We start from the raw sequence: 15,196 nt of genomic DNA, 5'->3' as shown, positions 1-15,196 counted from the left end.
CAAAACACTGACTGAACAAAAGAGAAGCAAACACATACATACAGAGAACCCATCGATGGTTCACAGATGGGAGTGGAGTTGGTAGCTTGGGTGAAAAAGATGAAGGATTTAAGAAATACAAATCGCCAGGCAGAAAATTAGTCACAGGGATGGCAAGTGCAGCATACGGAGTAGAGTCAGTAATATTGTCATAAATATGGGTAATGTCAGATGGCTACTAGAGTTTGCGGGTTGATGGCTTCATAATTCACATCAATGTCTAATCACTACGTTGTAAACCTGAAACTCACATAACGTCAACGGTAATTTAAAAAAATTAAAGATTTTGGGGCCGGCCTGGTGGCTCAGGCTGGTGGAGCTCCGTGATCCTAACTCCGAAGGCTCCGGGTTCTATTTCCACATGGGCCAGTGGGCTCAACCACAAGGATGCCGGTTCAACTCCTCGAGTACCACAAGGGACGGTGGGCTCTGCCCCCTGCAACTAAGATTGAACAGGGCACCTTGAACTGAGCTGCCCCCCGGATGGCTCAGTTGGTTGAAGCACGGGCTCTGGACCACAAGGTTGCCAGTTCGATTCCTCCGGTCCCACAAGAGATGGTGGGCAGCGGCCCCTGCAACTAAGATTGAACACGGCACCTTGAGCTGAGCTGCCGCTGAGCTCCCGGATGGCTCAGTTGGTTGGAGTGCGTCCTCTCAAACACAAGGTTGACGGTTCGATTCCTCGACTCCCGCAAGGGATGGAGGGCTGCGGGCCCCTGCAACTAGCAACGGGACCTGGAGCTGAGCTGCGCCCTCCACAACTAAGATTGAAAGGACAACAACTTGACTTGGAAAAAAAAGTCCCGGAAGTACACACTCTTCCCCAATAAAGTCCTGTTCCCCTTCCCTAATAAAATCTGTTTTTAAAAAACTTAAAGATTTTTAGAAATTAAAAAAATAAAAGTTTTTAATGGGGAATATCGGGGAACAGTGTGTTTCTCCGGGGCCCATCAACTGCAAGTTGTTGTCCTTCAACGTACTTGTGGAGGGTGCAGCTCACTGGCCCATGTGGGAATCGAACCGGCAACCCTGTTGTTCAGGGCTCACATTCTAAGCAACTGAGCCATCCGGCGGGCCCTAGAAATTTTTTGTAAAACAATGTTTCCTCGGTTGATTATAACTGATTGCAATTGGACGTAATATCAATGAAAGAATCCTTTTGATATACATTAAGAGACGTAACTTCCGATATGAAATGTAGTGGACGCTGCAGAATTAACCGGTAATCTCTTTGGAAGTCTAAAGGACACTTGTGATGTGTCAAGAACACATCACAGGCTGTTCCTTTCTCTGAGGTGGCCACATCCAAGGCCTGGATGCATAGTTATTCAGCCTGTGTGAAAACACCTTCTCCCTGAGAAACACACATGCAGGATCAAAAAGTCGCTCGATGACTACACATGACATTAATTAAAATCATTGTTAAGGGCATAAATGGGAGGATTTGTAAAGGTGTGCCAACCAATTACTGCTATTGCACACGGTTATGAATATTGTCGTTTTGCGGGCATTTGGCAGATTTAGGCACAGTATTGTACTAAACGTGTACTAGTTATTAAAAACATTACGTCTTTGACTGAACTAGAATCACAGCTGCCTTTCCAGTTAGTGGTGTGCAGAGAAAGAACGCATCCCACAATTCATGACAGGAGATTATACTCCCTGCAATGGGGGGGAAAAAGGCATTTGAAGAAAGTGGCAAAGGAAACAACCATATATGCTCCACCTCTCCCTCTGTATGCCAACACAAGGAAGCCATTTCAACATTTTCCATGTTACGTGGCTTTACTTTTCACACGGTATTAACAGAGATATTTCTTATCACTTGTATCATAACAATCATGCTCATGATGAGGCAATCGCCACCGTCTACTTACCTGCAGTATGCTCTCTGGGGTAAATGAATTCATCCCAGACATAGTCAATAGGGCCTTAGACTAAGGGGTGGCGAAGAAATAAAAACACAGCTTAAAATTTTGAAGTAACCGCAGAGGTTCTAGGACTTCCCAGGGAAGACCTCCAACTGAGGAAGTAGGAGAGAGATTGGAAGGATAGGAGGTGGTGGGCCGCAGCACATATTCCACTTATTAAACTAAACAGGAAACACACAGCACACGGTGGGAACACACAAGCGGAATGAAACCGGAACCTCTGAGCATGCGTGCTGAGGGAACTAGTACGATGGGAGGGGCCTGTTGTGGCGGAGGAAAATCTCGCTCGGAGTGAGCAGGCAAATCAATCGTTGTCTCCACCCACTTGGAGAAGACATTCCTGTCTCTGGAGCCTGGGTGGTACGACGGACCCCCACCCCTGCCTCAATTTGCCCTGTATTATCCTGACTTGCAGTGGGCCAAATCCACTTCACTAACTGTTCCGAGTGGTCGCAGGTCCCTGGGTAACGGACGGAATTGCGGGTATTCATCTCGGCGGGGATCGAACCCTCACAGACGCCTCGCTTCTGAGGTAGGTTTTCCGCTAAGGGTCACCCGGGACGGGTTAAAGTGGGGCGGCAGGCGGAAAAGCTGGGAGCCGCTGGCGATTGTTACTCAAGCGGCAGAGTCTCGGCTGTGCCCCCTGATAACTCTTCAGATCCATGGGCTTGAGGGACGATTTAAAGCCTTTCGGGGTAATCTCTTTCGGACAGAGGTAAAACTGAAATATCGTCAGGCTCCAAGATTCCCTACTTGCCCGAACTCAGCCTGAGAAATTCCAAATCAGCTAGACACCCCTAATATTCCTCCAGCAGAAATTCCATGTCTACTCCGCGACCCCTAATTGCCTCCACGGGGATAAAGCGGCAACATCTGCGCCGTCTGAAACCCCGAAATATCCTCTACTGAGAGACTCCCTATGCCCTCAGCTTGGGGAGCACCAGTTTGCCGCACTCAGACTCCTCTCATTCTCAGCGAGATCAGGGCTGGATGTGCAGTCTCAGAGTTTCCCCTCTTTTTCACTCTCGTAATTTTCAAATAACCAAGAAATAGCCCCTACATCCGCTGATATTAGTGACCCTCATTTCTGTTCAGCAGAATAGAACCCCAGGTCCCTCTGCCGGATAATGCAGAGCACGTGATCTCTGGGACTTTGCTCCCCCTGCCTTCTTGACTCAAAACACCCCCATTCGTAAAGTTACATTCTCACGTGACTGCATCCCCTACAAGTGTTTTTACGTCTGCCTTCCGGATAAGCCATAGCCCGGGAGAACTACAAAGAACAGGAACCAACACATTGCAAACACTCGAGGCTGCTATGATCATGGCCCCAGTAAGCCTGCCATCCTAATCCATACTTGTGCCTGAGACTTCCGGCCCCTCAGTTCTCATCTGACATCCCCCAAGTCCTTCCTCGTGGAAAGATGAGACAAGGATGGGGAAAAGCAGAACTTTAATGCCCGGTGACAGTCTGAGCGTGGCCATTGCTCAGTGCTTTCTCCCCCTGCCTTCTGACACACAGGTTCCTTGGCCTTGCGACTGGAGAGACTCGGGTTGTGTCCCTGGGACATCGCACCATTCCCAGCGCCATGGACAGAGGCAGCTCCTCTGCAGAGACCCACAGGGAGGATGCCCAGGAATCACAGGAGAAACATGAGGTGAGGTGATGTGGATGGGGGAGAGGAGTGGTCCACGGGACAGTGCTGGCTGATGAGTCTTCTGCGAAGGTGCGGTCCGGGGCAGCGGGGACAAGGAGCAGGCTTTCGGCGGGAGCTCCAGGGCCTCAGGGGCTTCCCACCAGTCTGAGAAGTTACATACCATCCCTGGAGACAACACGGTCTGTGACTTGCACTACATGTGGTGACTCTCGGTCCCTTCTGGAAGGTGAGAGGAAAGCCCGCCACTGGCAACGAAGCACCCCTGCATGCCAGGGGAGAGGCTAAGGAACGTTAGTTACCCTTGCTCTCTCAGTCAGCCATGGCGTCGACCAGGAGGAATTCCTGTCTCCAGTTCACAGATCCAACACACAGGTCGTGCCCTGGAGGAAAAGGTCGGGCTCAATGTCAAACATTTTACCTGAGCTGCTGCCTGTTTTGTCTGTTTGTTTGTTTGTTTGCTTGCTTGCTAGGCCTTCGATGATATTTCCAAATACTTTTCTAAGAAACAATGGGCAAAGCTGGGAGACTTACAGAAAAGAACCTATTTGTACATGAAGAGAAAGTATGACCACATGACTCGTCTAGGTAACAGAAAGTTCTGGGACCAGACAGGCCTGGAAACACGTGTCCAATGCTCTTTCTGTGCGCATGCCGGGCTTCTTCTAAGGCTGCAGCGAGTGTCCCCTGCTCTTCTTTTGTGCGGGAAGAAACGCCAGGGCAGCTGCGGGACCTCCTGCACTTTTCTATCCTGACCTGGGCTGAGGGCGGGAAGTGTCCATGGACATACTCAGACTTGAATCCTGCACACTTCTTTCCGTCTGTCCCTTATTCGGATCCCCCCGACTGAGGAGTTTAACTGTCACTGCTACCTCGCAGCATCCTATCTTCCTGTCACCTTTTCTCCAAAAGAACATATATTTTGCTTCTTCTAGGTCTCAGTACCAACCGCCCATATTTCATGCGTTCTCAGAATCAGACTACAAATGCTCCTGAGAGTGATGCTCATGAAGATCAGAGTCCTGGGAATCAGGGTGAGTGACCGGAAGGGCCTGGGAAGGGTCTCCTGAAGCCTGACTGCTTCAGGGTCCAGCTGCTCAGGAAGGATTCTCAGAACTTCTTCCTGAGAAAGAATCAAGACTGAGTGAACAAAACTGCATGCGGAAGGTTCAGTACAGTTAGAGACCATTCATATAAAACATTTAACATGCAAATTAAGACTATATATATTTTATGGATAATAAGTCAATGGCAAATGTATAAAAACCTGAATGAGAAGAAAAGTCCTGAAATTCAGGAGTGAAGTGGGGAGGGCAGGGATCGGTGAGTGCTGCACAAACAACTGCACCTGTGACTTTTTTAGAACGTTCTATCACATGTGAAATGTAGATCTCAGAGCCATCTGAAGCAGATTTGGGTTAACACTGAGATTTGATTGGACGTGGTGGCACTGCACACTTATTTCCAGTATTATTCCCCGCAATTTTCTGTACCTTTTAAGGATTTCTTAATATGAAACAGTTACAATTCTTTTTCTACACACTGTTGATGAAACACAAGACAGCGAAGAGAAATGTCATCAAAGTGCAAATCCACTAACTACTTCCAGAGTCAATTTCATAATAGCACATAAGAGTCAAGTGAGTATCTTAAGACACACGGGGATTAAGGCATTCTGTAATGACTTTGAGCAATTTCCCTGTGTTACCCAACCCGAATAGTCTACTCACTTTTAATTGATCCTGATTCCAAGTGTTCACCTTAGCACAGGGTGGGAAAGCGCAACCCCACACACACCTTACCTTTTGCATTTGTCATTGAGCTTAAGCAGAGTGGAGTGAAAAATAGGACGGATTCTAGAAATCGTTGCCCATGTGAACAGTGTGTTTACTCACCCCAAAGGGGATGGGATGTGTTCGATGGTCTTCCGCTCTGACAGCACAGTTGTTTGAAGGCAGGATGAGAACATTCGTACTGTCTCCAGTAAAACTATGACTCCCGAATTCAACAGGCCAGATTCCACAAGCTCCCCAAATTACTGTCCGGGAGCTGGGAAGCCAGTGCTTGACTATGTGCAAAGCTTTTGACACTCCGTGAGTGTTTTTATGCTGGAAACCTCCCAAAATCCCTGGATTAAATCACTCCTGGTTCAGCACACACTTAACAGCTTCATTGAGGTATAACTGCCAGGCTGTAAAATTCACCCAGTTTAAGTCTACGGTGATTTCTAGTTGCCATACGTCTTAAAGTGGATGTAGTTCAAATTTCCAAGCAATCCACTTAATGCTTTGGGGGAAAACGAAACAAATAAGTAACGAACTGGGACGACGCAGTGGTGCGGTTTAGTTCACATTTTATAAACCGTCAGACGGGAAGTTAGGGATTTCTGCCATAAATAAATGCATACACCGTTATTAAAGATAATTCAGAGGCCCGGTTCCAAATGACCCCTTGACACATAGTGGATCCATCCGGTCTGCTGCAGAATTCCCTGATACTTCAGGAGATTCTGCACGTTGGGAATCGTTAGCAACACAGGACAATTCTGCTTGATCCCCTTCTTTTAGATGAAAATCCTCAGGCGGCTTCCGATGTGGAGTGGACAGAACACGAGAAGGCGAGTGTCTCCCAAATGACAAGGACCACAAGGTTTTGGCCCTCCGTGGATGTGAACATGGTAAGAGTGGGAGAAAATCGACGTTGGCCTGCACCTCACTGCCTCCCTTACTGGTGTCTTTATTATCACGCCGCATGTGGCATCAGTAGCTTGATAATTAACAATTGTGATAGCTGACACTTCTTGTGCCCTCATAGTTATACCATATATTACTTGGCACAATTCACATGCATTAATTCATTTCAACCTGATGACACCTCTGAGACATTGTTACTGCTATTGTACACAAATAACAATGAGAATATTAAAAATAATAAGAGTAATAATAATAATAATAACGCTGTTATATTACAGTGCTGGTAAATAATTTGCCTGAGACCTAAGGGGCAGTGATAGTAATCTGGACCAAAGCCCCAGAACAAAGCATTTCCCAGCTCGTGAAGGCTTCATATGTTATTGAAGTTCAGGTTGTCTTCCTGGGGCTTTCCCCCGAGATGCTGCTGATCCTTCCCTTTGCGGGCTCCTTTCTGCACGAGGATGTACCGCTCCCCTGTGCTCTGTCACACGGTCACTGTAACGGGGCCTGGGAATGACTTGGGCACTAGGACCCTCAATACTGTGAGCTCACCCACCCAGGCCTTCAGGCCTCTCTGAAGCATCAGGTCAGGCCAGGGTCCCCTGGGAGCTGCCTCAACGTTGACTGAATAAGTGATTCCGCAGTTGCAGATTGTACTAGTTGAGAGGGGAACGGGAACTGGGAGTTGGATTGTCAGTGTAGAGACACTGAAGAGACAGTACTCCTTTTTAGCAATACCGCTTTTGAAGGGTTTGAAAGCTCAGATAGTACTTGCACTTGGCCTGTTTTCTGTGTGTTGTTCACTGTTTCCTAAACGAGGGGGCAGAATAAAGGTAACGTAATGATTGTTGGTCAAGACACAGCCTGACACAAGCAGAATTGACGCAGGAACTATGTCTTTATTTTCTCATTAAATGATCTTGCCAGGGTAGGATATTATGTCCCAGCAAGCATACCTTCTTAATGTCTGCATTAATTTCGGTGAACCAACCTTTCCTCTTTCCCATACTCGTGCCCCCCATGCCATTTTCCAGCAGTGTTTTGTCCCCTCTGTACACTTTAACACTTATTCTCCCAGCAGCTGTCTACTCGCTTATATGCAATGGCTTGTATTTCATACGCTCCCCTCCTTGCTTTCACAGACCTCACAGATTCTTAGAATGCTATTTCACCCCACAGCTTTCACACACCGCGCTCCCACTTCCATGGGGCCTTGTGCTGTTTGCGAGAGTTCGGTCTGGAAAGAGCCTGAACACAAGTGTTCCAGTCCAACAAACACCCTTCCCTTAGGCCATTCCTTTTCCTTCTAACCTCCCATGTTCGTCACAACTGAGGTACAGGTTCTGTCGTGATCTCCCAGAGTCGTTGACAACGTGCATTCAGGTACCGCACGTGAAGACACTTTGTAAGCTCTAAAGCACTAGACAACTGCCATTGACACTGCTCCTATGTGACTTTTATATGCAAAGGAGATGCCCATGGAGCCGGCAAGGGAAGAAAATGATACGATGCCACTACCGGTGACGCCTGCCTCGGAGCCGGCTCCGGAAAAGCTGTGTACCCCAGGAGAAGTGAGTTCCTCTGGTCAGGAGACTGAGAAGATGTCAGGTAAGAGACAAACATCTGGGAACAACTCCGCCGTCGGGCCTGGAGTGGGGGATGGATCCAGGATAAGCCTGGGTCCAGACTGGGCGTAGGAGCTCACTGGGCTCCAGATAGACATGAAAACATGACTTCCAAAGCCACAGGCTAAGCTGTCCTCCATGGAAAGCCTTTGTCATGGGCAAGTCTTCTCAATTCTCCGAGCTCCCGATTCCTAGTCCATAAAATGGAAAGCATCATAGTTCATAAAATATTTTAGCCATTTAATGAACTCTACAAAAGCAGGCGTTGTGAAAGGTGCTCAGGTAATACCATCTGTAATGACCTGGGAACATAACTGACTCAGAGTTCTATCCCCAGGCCTCAGCTCAATGTCTCACACACAATATGCCCCTAAAAATATGTGATGAAAATAGAAGCTCTGTGTGAATGTGCTGGTAAGTAAGGAGTTTCAGAGTCTTCTCCTGGCAGTGGGAGGAGCCAGAAGCTCAAAGTCTAAGTGACATTTGGTGTGTCCTTGTGCGAATCTAACATCTCAGCCTATCTGAGCCAGCGGATGTGGACAACAGACCATGTAGAAGGCCCGTGGGCACTGGGCCTAAAGGACGCATCTCATCTGATAAAACAGAGCCCAGTACTCCCCAGGACACCCATCCCCCACAGACCAAATCTTTTCCACCACAGGACCCAGCAAAGTGAAGCGTAGTGCCTGGGCCCACAGGCTGCGGGAAAGAAAGAACCGAATCGTATATGAAGAGATTAGTGACCCCGAGGAAGAGGACTAAATCCGTAAGTGACACTTCAAGCCACAGCCTTGGGAAACACACTGTCCTCATAGAACTGGTACCCAGACTGGTCACTCCCTCCCCAAACCATTCATTTTTGGGACCTCAGGGGAGCAGCAATGAGGCTAAATGATGATGATTCCCACACTCTTTCTACTCCGTGCCCTGTACATGCAGGGGTTTTCCCCGCACAGGATGCCCTGGTCTCCCACACCCCCCGTCAGCTCCCGATGTGTAGGCCACAGTCTCCTCTAACCTGGGAACTCATAAGGCAGGTGAAGGAGTCTCTGTGGCGTGGGCAGAAGGTTCCCTTTGAGGAGCCATAGGTGGCGCTTGCAGATCGTGAGGTAGGGTGGAATCAGAGTGTTCACGGCCCTGCGGGTCTCAGTGGGAGCCTGGGGATTGATGGTTCAGGCCATGGCAGCTCACTGCCACTCACTGTCCTTCTCTCTCCTTGCCTCCACCTCAGGGATGTGACAATTGCCCATGATACGAAGCTGAACCGGGTGCCTTGGATGAATGGGGGCATGACTGTGAACTCCTGGCCATCAGGCGTAGAGCAAGTGAAAGAAAGTTTACAACATTGAAATGTTAAGTGTGACGCTTCTTAATGTGCGTCTAATATTCTGTTAGGTGTTCGTGTTTCGTTGATGACTAACACATATCCCTACGCCTGTTTCTGCCTGTGTGTCCATGTACTTCTATCAGGAGATGTGTGTCAGGAATGTCTGCACAGAAGAGCAGTACCGTCCCCCTCCCCAGATTTGACTCCTGAGCGCATTTCTGGGGGTTTAATTCCAGACGTTTTTCTCTGCTTTTACACACACACACACACCCCACCACCACCACCGCCACGGTTGCCATATATGTGACTCCCACCTGCTTTTCTCCAATAGCATCGTATCTTGGGGATGTCCCCCTCATTCTCTTCTCCGTTCAACAGGTGCTCCATGGTATGATACCCCATCATTCATACCCTGTATCCGTCACTGACAGTTAATATACATAAGTTTTGCCAGTTCTTTGTTCCTCTCGTTCTTGTGCACACAACCCTGTGCACGCGTGTTGAGTGTTTCATGTGCACACACTCCTAGAAGTGGAAGTGCCACGTCAAAGGGCTCCTTCATTCAACAAACCCCTAATGGGCATGGCCTGTGCACTGTGTGCTGTTCCTGGTGCTGCCGAGACGTCATGGAACAAGATGAGGAAATGTCCCAGCCCTCGTGGACCTCGTATTGAAGTGGGGGATATTTCCAGTTTGTATTTGATGGAGGTTATACACCACAGTCCTGAGGCTGGATCTGCCAGTGGTTCGACACCCTGGACTTTGCCTTCTGTCAGATGTTCAGAGTCAGCAGCTGGGACGGTCCATTGGGGAGTGTGTGAGATGAGAGACATGAAACCTTCAACTGGGGAACGCGGAGGAACAGGGCAGGAGCAGTCCACTGCGGGGCCTCTGGTGAACAGAACTGGAAGAATCTACTTAGCTATGTCGCAGGGCAGTAACAGATGGGAACATCCACTGGGCAAAGGCATGAAACTGCCCATTCGCGGTGTCTCGACAAAGGGCTTGGGGTAGAGATGGGTTGAGAGTTAAGAATGAGACAGTCCTCTCCCAGATGTAACCTTGCCGACCACAGACCTGCAGCATTCGGCTCTGGGGAAAGGCAGAGTGGAGCCTAGTTAGGATATTGGGGGTCATAGGCTGCCAACAGAGGTCACCAAGGTGACTTCATGGGACCGCAAACACCACCCCACAGGATTGCACTGTTTTCCCCATCCACTGCCCATCACCTGGCCTCCTGGCTCCCAGCTAGCCTTGCAAGCTCTCCATTCTCTTGCTGAGGCTTCCATCTCCCCTTCCTATGCCTTCATTCCACTTCTCGATCTGTCTCCTGGTCCACACAGATTTGGATCAAAGGTGGGGAGGAACCAGCAGATAAGATGACTGGCTCCTAGAGAAGGGCAGGATTCAAGTTTTTCCTGCTGTGACTGACTGCTCGCTGTGACTCCAGGCTGGAGCCAGGGTTGCTGCGCTGGAATTGGGTCTATCCCTTCCTACGCACACACCAGGAGAGCTGCAGGATCACTGTCCACATGGCAAGCCTAGGGCCAGGCCTGGGCCTAGGGATGGGCCTGGGCCTACGTCCGCTAAAGCCCTGGGGGATGGGGGACCCCCACCAAAAAGACCTTGCTCTGGGAGACTGAGAAAAGCCTCTCTGTAACCCCTAGCCCCTGAGGATTGCTGTGGGCCATGACAGACGTGTGGGGAAGGAGGAATGGCCAGGGTGGGGACAGATGTAGAGAACCACATAAACCCTCTCTGTGAAGCAAATTTCCTGAGGCACGGCCTTCCTCACAAGAACCTATGAGGGTGGTGGATGACCTGAGGCTCAGAGAACTGCCCAGCCCCTGCTAGCCCATTCACACCTGAAGGAACTGGAAGAGACAAATCTTGAAATCCTCCATCAGAGACACAGGGCTTGAGGAGCGCTGCTAGGAGTGTATGACATTCACACTGAAAGTCAGCCAGCCAACCACGCATGGGAATCAGGGTCATCAAAACTTTTCTACTTTTGATGGAACACTAGACTTTAGAAATCTGGAAGATGCTGGATGAGGGACAGAGGAAGAAAGGAGACTGGGAGACAACGAGAAAAGTATACTAGCTCCATAATCTTGCCTGGATTTAGTCCAGTTCACTTCACTCTGTTGGCTCTATTAAGATTTGTTCTCCCTTAGGGAGACACATGTGCTTGTGGGAACAGTTTTTGAACCAGTGACGTAGACCAATGGTGCTTTGGACAACACTATGTGTGTGACAGTTTTATCTGAATAGTATATTCATAAAATGCGTGAATCAAGGTATCACTGCAGGGCGCCTGGTTCAGACTCTCTGTAAGGGGGTCGGACATGGTGACTCTCCTCTTTTCTTTGTTGGTAGTTAGCCAGGGAACAGACAGAGTGAAGCGGTCCCCTCGCTACAAATGCGTTTCTCTCCTCCATTATTACTGTGGAGGGCTAAGGGTACCTCAGTCCCCGATCCCCACACCTGTCCTAGAAGCCCTTCCCAGGTAGCAGGGAGGAAGTTCACGGTCCTTAAAGGTATTGCAGTGCCATCTGCCAGTGTAAGAGTGTTGTAGGCCCAACTGGCCTTTTAGTTCTGGGGTGTAGTTCTTGCTCTTTCTATCCATTTACCCTCCACTTGGAGTTTCTCTGGAGTTACTCTTACCTTTTTAGTTGTTTCCTCCTGCTTATTTTGGCTTCTGGTTCCCTTCACCCTTGCAAATCTCATCTGAACTTCTTTCTTTTTTAGGAATTCTTCACAATTTCTGGTCCCCAGATGTCAACCTTTCTTGTTTTCCAGTACAGAGGGTCCCCCACTTACGATGGCTTGTTCGACTTACAATTTTTCGACTTTATGATGGTGTGAAAACAATACACATTCAGTAGCTACCATACTTCAAATTTTGAATTTTGATCTTTGTCTAGGCTAGCAATAAATGATACATTCTGTCTTGTGAAGCTGGGCAGTGGCAGGGAGTCACAGCTCCCAGTCAGCAATCAGGGGGGTCAACAACCGATACTCTACAGTGTGCTGTGTTTTCAGCATTTTTTGGATATTGTGTTTTCGCATAAATCAGATGAGACAGTCAGCACTTTATTATACAATAGCTTTTGTGTTAGATGATTTTGCCCACCTGTCACTGACGTAAGCATTCTGAGCGGGTTTAAGGCAGGCTAGCCTAAGCTATGATGCTCAGTATTAAATGCATTTTTGACTCACAGTATTTTCAACTAATGATGGGTTTATCGGGACATAACTCCATCATAAGTCAAGGAACATCTGTACTTTATGAATTTTTTTCTGTCATTTCAGTGGATCACTGGGGAGGCTGACAAGTTTGCTCAAGCAGCCACCTTCAGATAGACTTTAAGGGTGTTTTTTAAAAGTTTCTAGTAGAAAAAGTTGTTTTAGTTTTATTATGTTGTGTCCAGGGAATATCCCTTGTATTTTCTACATTGGTGGCGGGCAGTATTTATCCAGATTGTATTTATGGCCTGTTCCATGGTCATATTTTTTTCCGTTTTTCCTTTTTTATCATTGACTAAGCTGTCATTGACAAACTTTGGCATTTTTCCTCATCCTTTAAAAAGATATAACTCTACCCTTCTATATATAATACATTTTCATTTTGTGAGATTTTAAAAATATTCCAATCTAATGAGAATTTAGTGGTTGAATTCTTTTAGGAAATACTGTGTACTTTATTTTTCTCTAGGAATTTCACATGTATATTAGCACTTAAAGGAAGTCCTGCCACAGACCAAGTTATTTGTTTAAATCACAATTGGCAAAACTGATATGGGAGTCCCCTCCCTACAGAAATGTTCCCCTCGTTTTGATTACGCTTCTAACCAGTTTCAGAATCCTAGAATAAAGATTGCTCCTGGCCTGCATCACAGAATGTCTCAGAAAACTACTTAAAAGCCTGTGACTTCCCAACATCCCCCAAGCTATTCCGGACACCCCAGGCCAGTCTACTTGTTGATTGTAATCCTTGTAGCCTAATGTTCTCTCCTATCCATTCTGGGCGCAGCTCCTGGACAATTGAAGTCACCTAAATGATTGATCAAATGGCCACAGGCGCTATAGAGCTAATGGATTTATTAGCTAAAATCTATTCTTCCTCCTTCAGGGACCTTGGGGTTACAGATGATACCCCAGCCAGGTTGCCAATCGCAACCAAAGAAGCCAACCCAGTCTTCCAGGCAGATCTCAAGACCCCTTCCTCTCATTTGAGATCAAATAGGGCGAGAGTTCCTTGAATCCCCCAATAGGTAGGGACAGCTCTACGCCCCTGCCCTGCAGGAAGCAGATGCAGAAGAACAGACCTGTCCCTCAACTTCCCACAGAGATTTTATGGGGATCCCGTCTCTCAAGGGGAAAACAAGGCAGGCAGGTAGAGATAGACATCGGGTCTCTGCATTACCACCCAAAAGACCTCCCCTCTCTGTCCAAAACTTCCCCTTTACGTTGTAATTATCTACCCCTATGAGGAACAAATGGGTACAAAATACCCAACTAGGTTAGACCAGTGACTCGCACCTGCGCAGTAAAGGCCACAGTGACTTTCATTTCACCTGGGCCTCATCATACCATTATTATAATATCATACATATGCCCGGAAGTTGATTATAACAGACTGAAGTCTAGGAAAGACATGCAGTCTAAAAAGATGAGGTAATAGCCTCTTGTTAATCACAGGGGTCAAGTGGTCTCACACACGGAAAGGAACAGCCCATTCTAGAGAAAAAAAGGATAAAAACTCCAAGTTCTTGCCAGTCAGGCCCTTTCTGGAGCCTGGGCTCTTGGGCCTTTTAGCCTTTTGAGCCTCTTGTTTTGCTTGGGGCCGCTCCAAACCCTTTGGAGTGTATTTTTCTCCTAGTAATGCCACCTTGAGCCTTGAGCCCCTTGGCTCTTTGAACCTCTTGAGCCTTGCCCTTGCTTCGGCCCACTCCAAACTCTTCGGAGTGTGCTATCCCTTTTACCTTTTCTTCTTGTAAACTTTTTCACCACTTTATCTCGGCATCTCATTCAATTCTTTGCTAGAGACACCAAGAACCTGGACACCGTGCAAAGAAGGGCCCACTCTCCGGTAACAATACAATGGCTGTCAGCTGGCACGTTGGTTGGCACCTCAGCTACCCTGTTTCCCCAAAAATAAGACATAGCTGAACCATCAGCTCTAATGCGTCTTTTGGAGCAAAAATTAATATATGACCCGGTCTTATTTTAATATAAGATTGGGTCAATATAATATAATATAATATCAGGCCAGGTCTTATATTAATTTTTGCTCCAAAGGGCACATTAGAGCTGATGGTCCGGCTAGGTCTTATTTTCGGGGAAACACGGTAGGATGAGTCTTTGTTTCTTGTGGTCTAATCCTCCAACAGGCCTGCCTGGGCTTCTCTGCATGGCAGGCTTAGGACCTCTGAGACCTGGTCTTTCTCCAGGCTCTGTTCTGCAGGCTCCCTTGCACCAATTCTGGCACAGGACTTGATCTATTTTACTCTCCCAAAGAAAATTCATTTCACAAGGCAATAGTTATCAAAGGACAATTCATTGAAGATTTCATAGGGAAGACTGGTAAAGGTGAAGGAGGTATATATTTTACAGAGAGAGCAGTTCACTGCAAAAATCACCTGAACTGCTTTTTTCCCCAAAAACATTACCCTTAAGCTATTCTACCACTGATGCTTCTATTCCTTCCCTCTATCCCCAATCTTCAAATTTTCCATGCTTTATTAGGTCAGTTTTAGTCTGCCCAGGCTTGGATCTCCACAATCAACACTTAACGCTGTCTTCAAGTGTGTGAGTGTCTATTGTTTTAGCCTAGGTTCCCAAGGAAACAGCCTTAGGGCCATATAAAACACCTCCAAACAGATTCTGCAGAGTAACCACACATAGAACAGTGCATGAGAAG

The 15,196-nt window shown here is 47.5% G+C and overlaps 1 protein-coding gene across 1 annotated transcript; it reads left to right on the top strand.

Moving 5' to 3' along the window:
* Nucleotides 1-2,632: 2,632 nt before the first annotated feature.
* On the top strand, nt 2,633-8,705 carry LOC117016667 (protein SSX7-like). The gene is made up of 7 exons (XM_033096235.1): nt 2,633-2,685; nt 3,493-3,628; nt 4,099-4,213; nt 4,561-4,659; nt 6,193-6,302; nt 7,788-7,902; nt 8,584-8,705. Exons 1-7 carry the CDS (start codon nt 2,633-2,635, stop codon nt 8,703-8,705), a joined length of 750 nt encoding a protein of 249 aa, XP_032952126.1.
* The last annotated feature ends 6,491 nt before the right edge of the window (nt 8,706-15,196 follow it).

The sequence above is a fragment of the Rhinolophus ferrumequinum genome, chromosome X (genome assembly GCF_004115265.2).
Source record: "Rhinolophus ferrumequinum isolate MPI-CBG mRhiFer1 chromosome X, mRhiFer1_v1.p, whole genome shotgun sequence".
Lineage (NCBI taxonomy): Eukaryota > Metazoa > Chordata > Mammalia > Chiroptera > Rhinolophidae > Rhinolophus > Rhinolophus ferrumequinum.
Note: the sequence above shows the minus strand (reverse complement) of the source record. Positions and strands in the feature narration are given on the sequence as shown.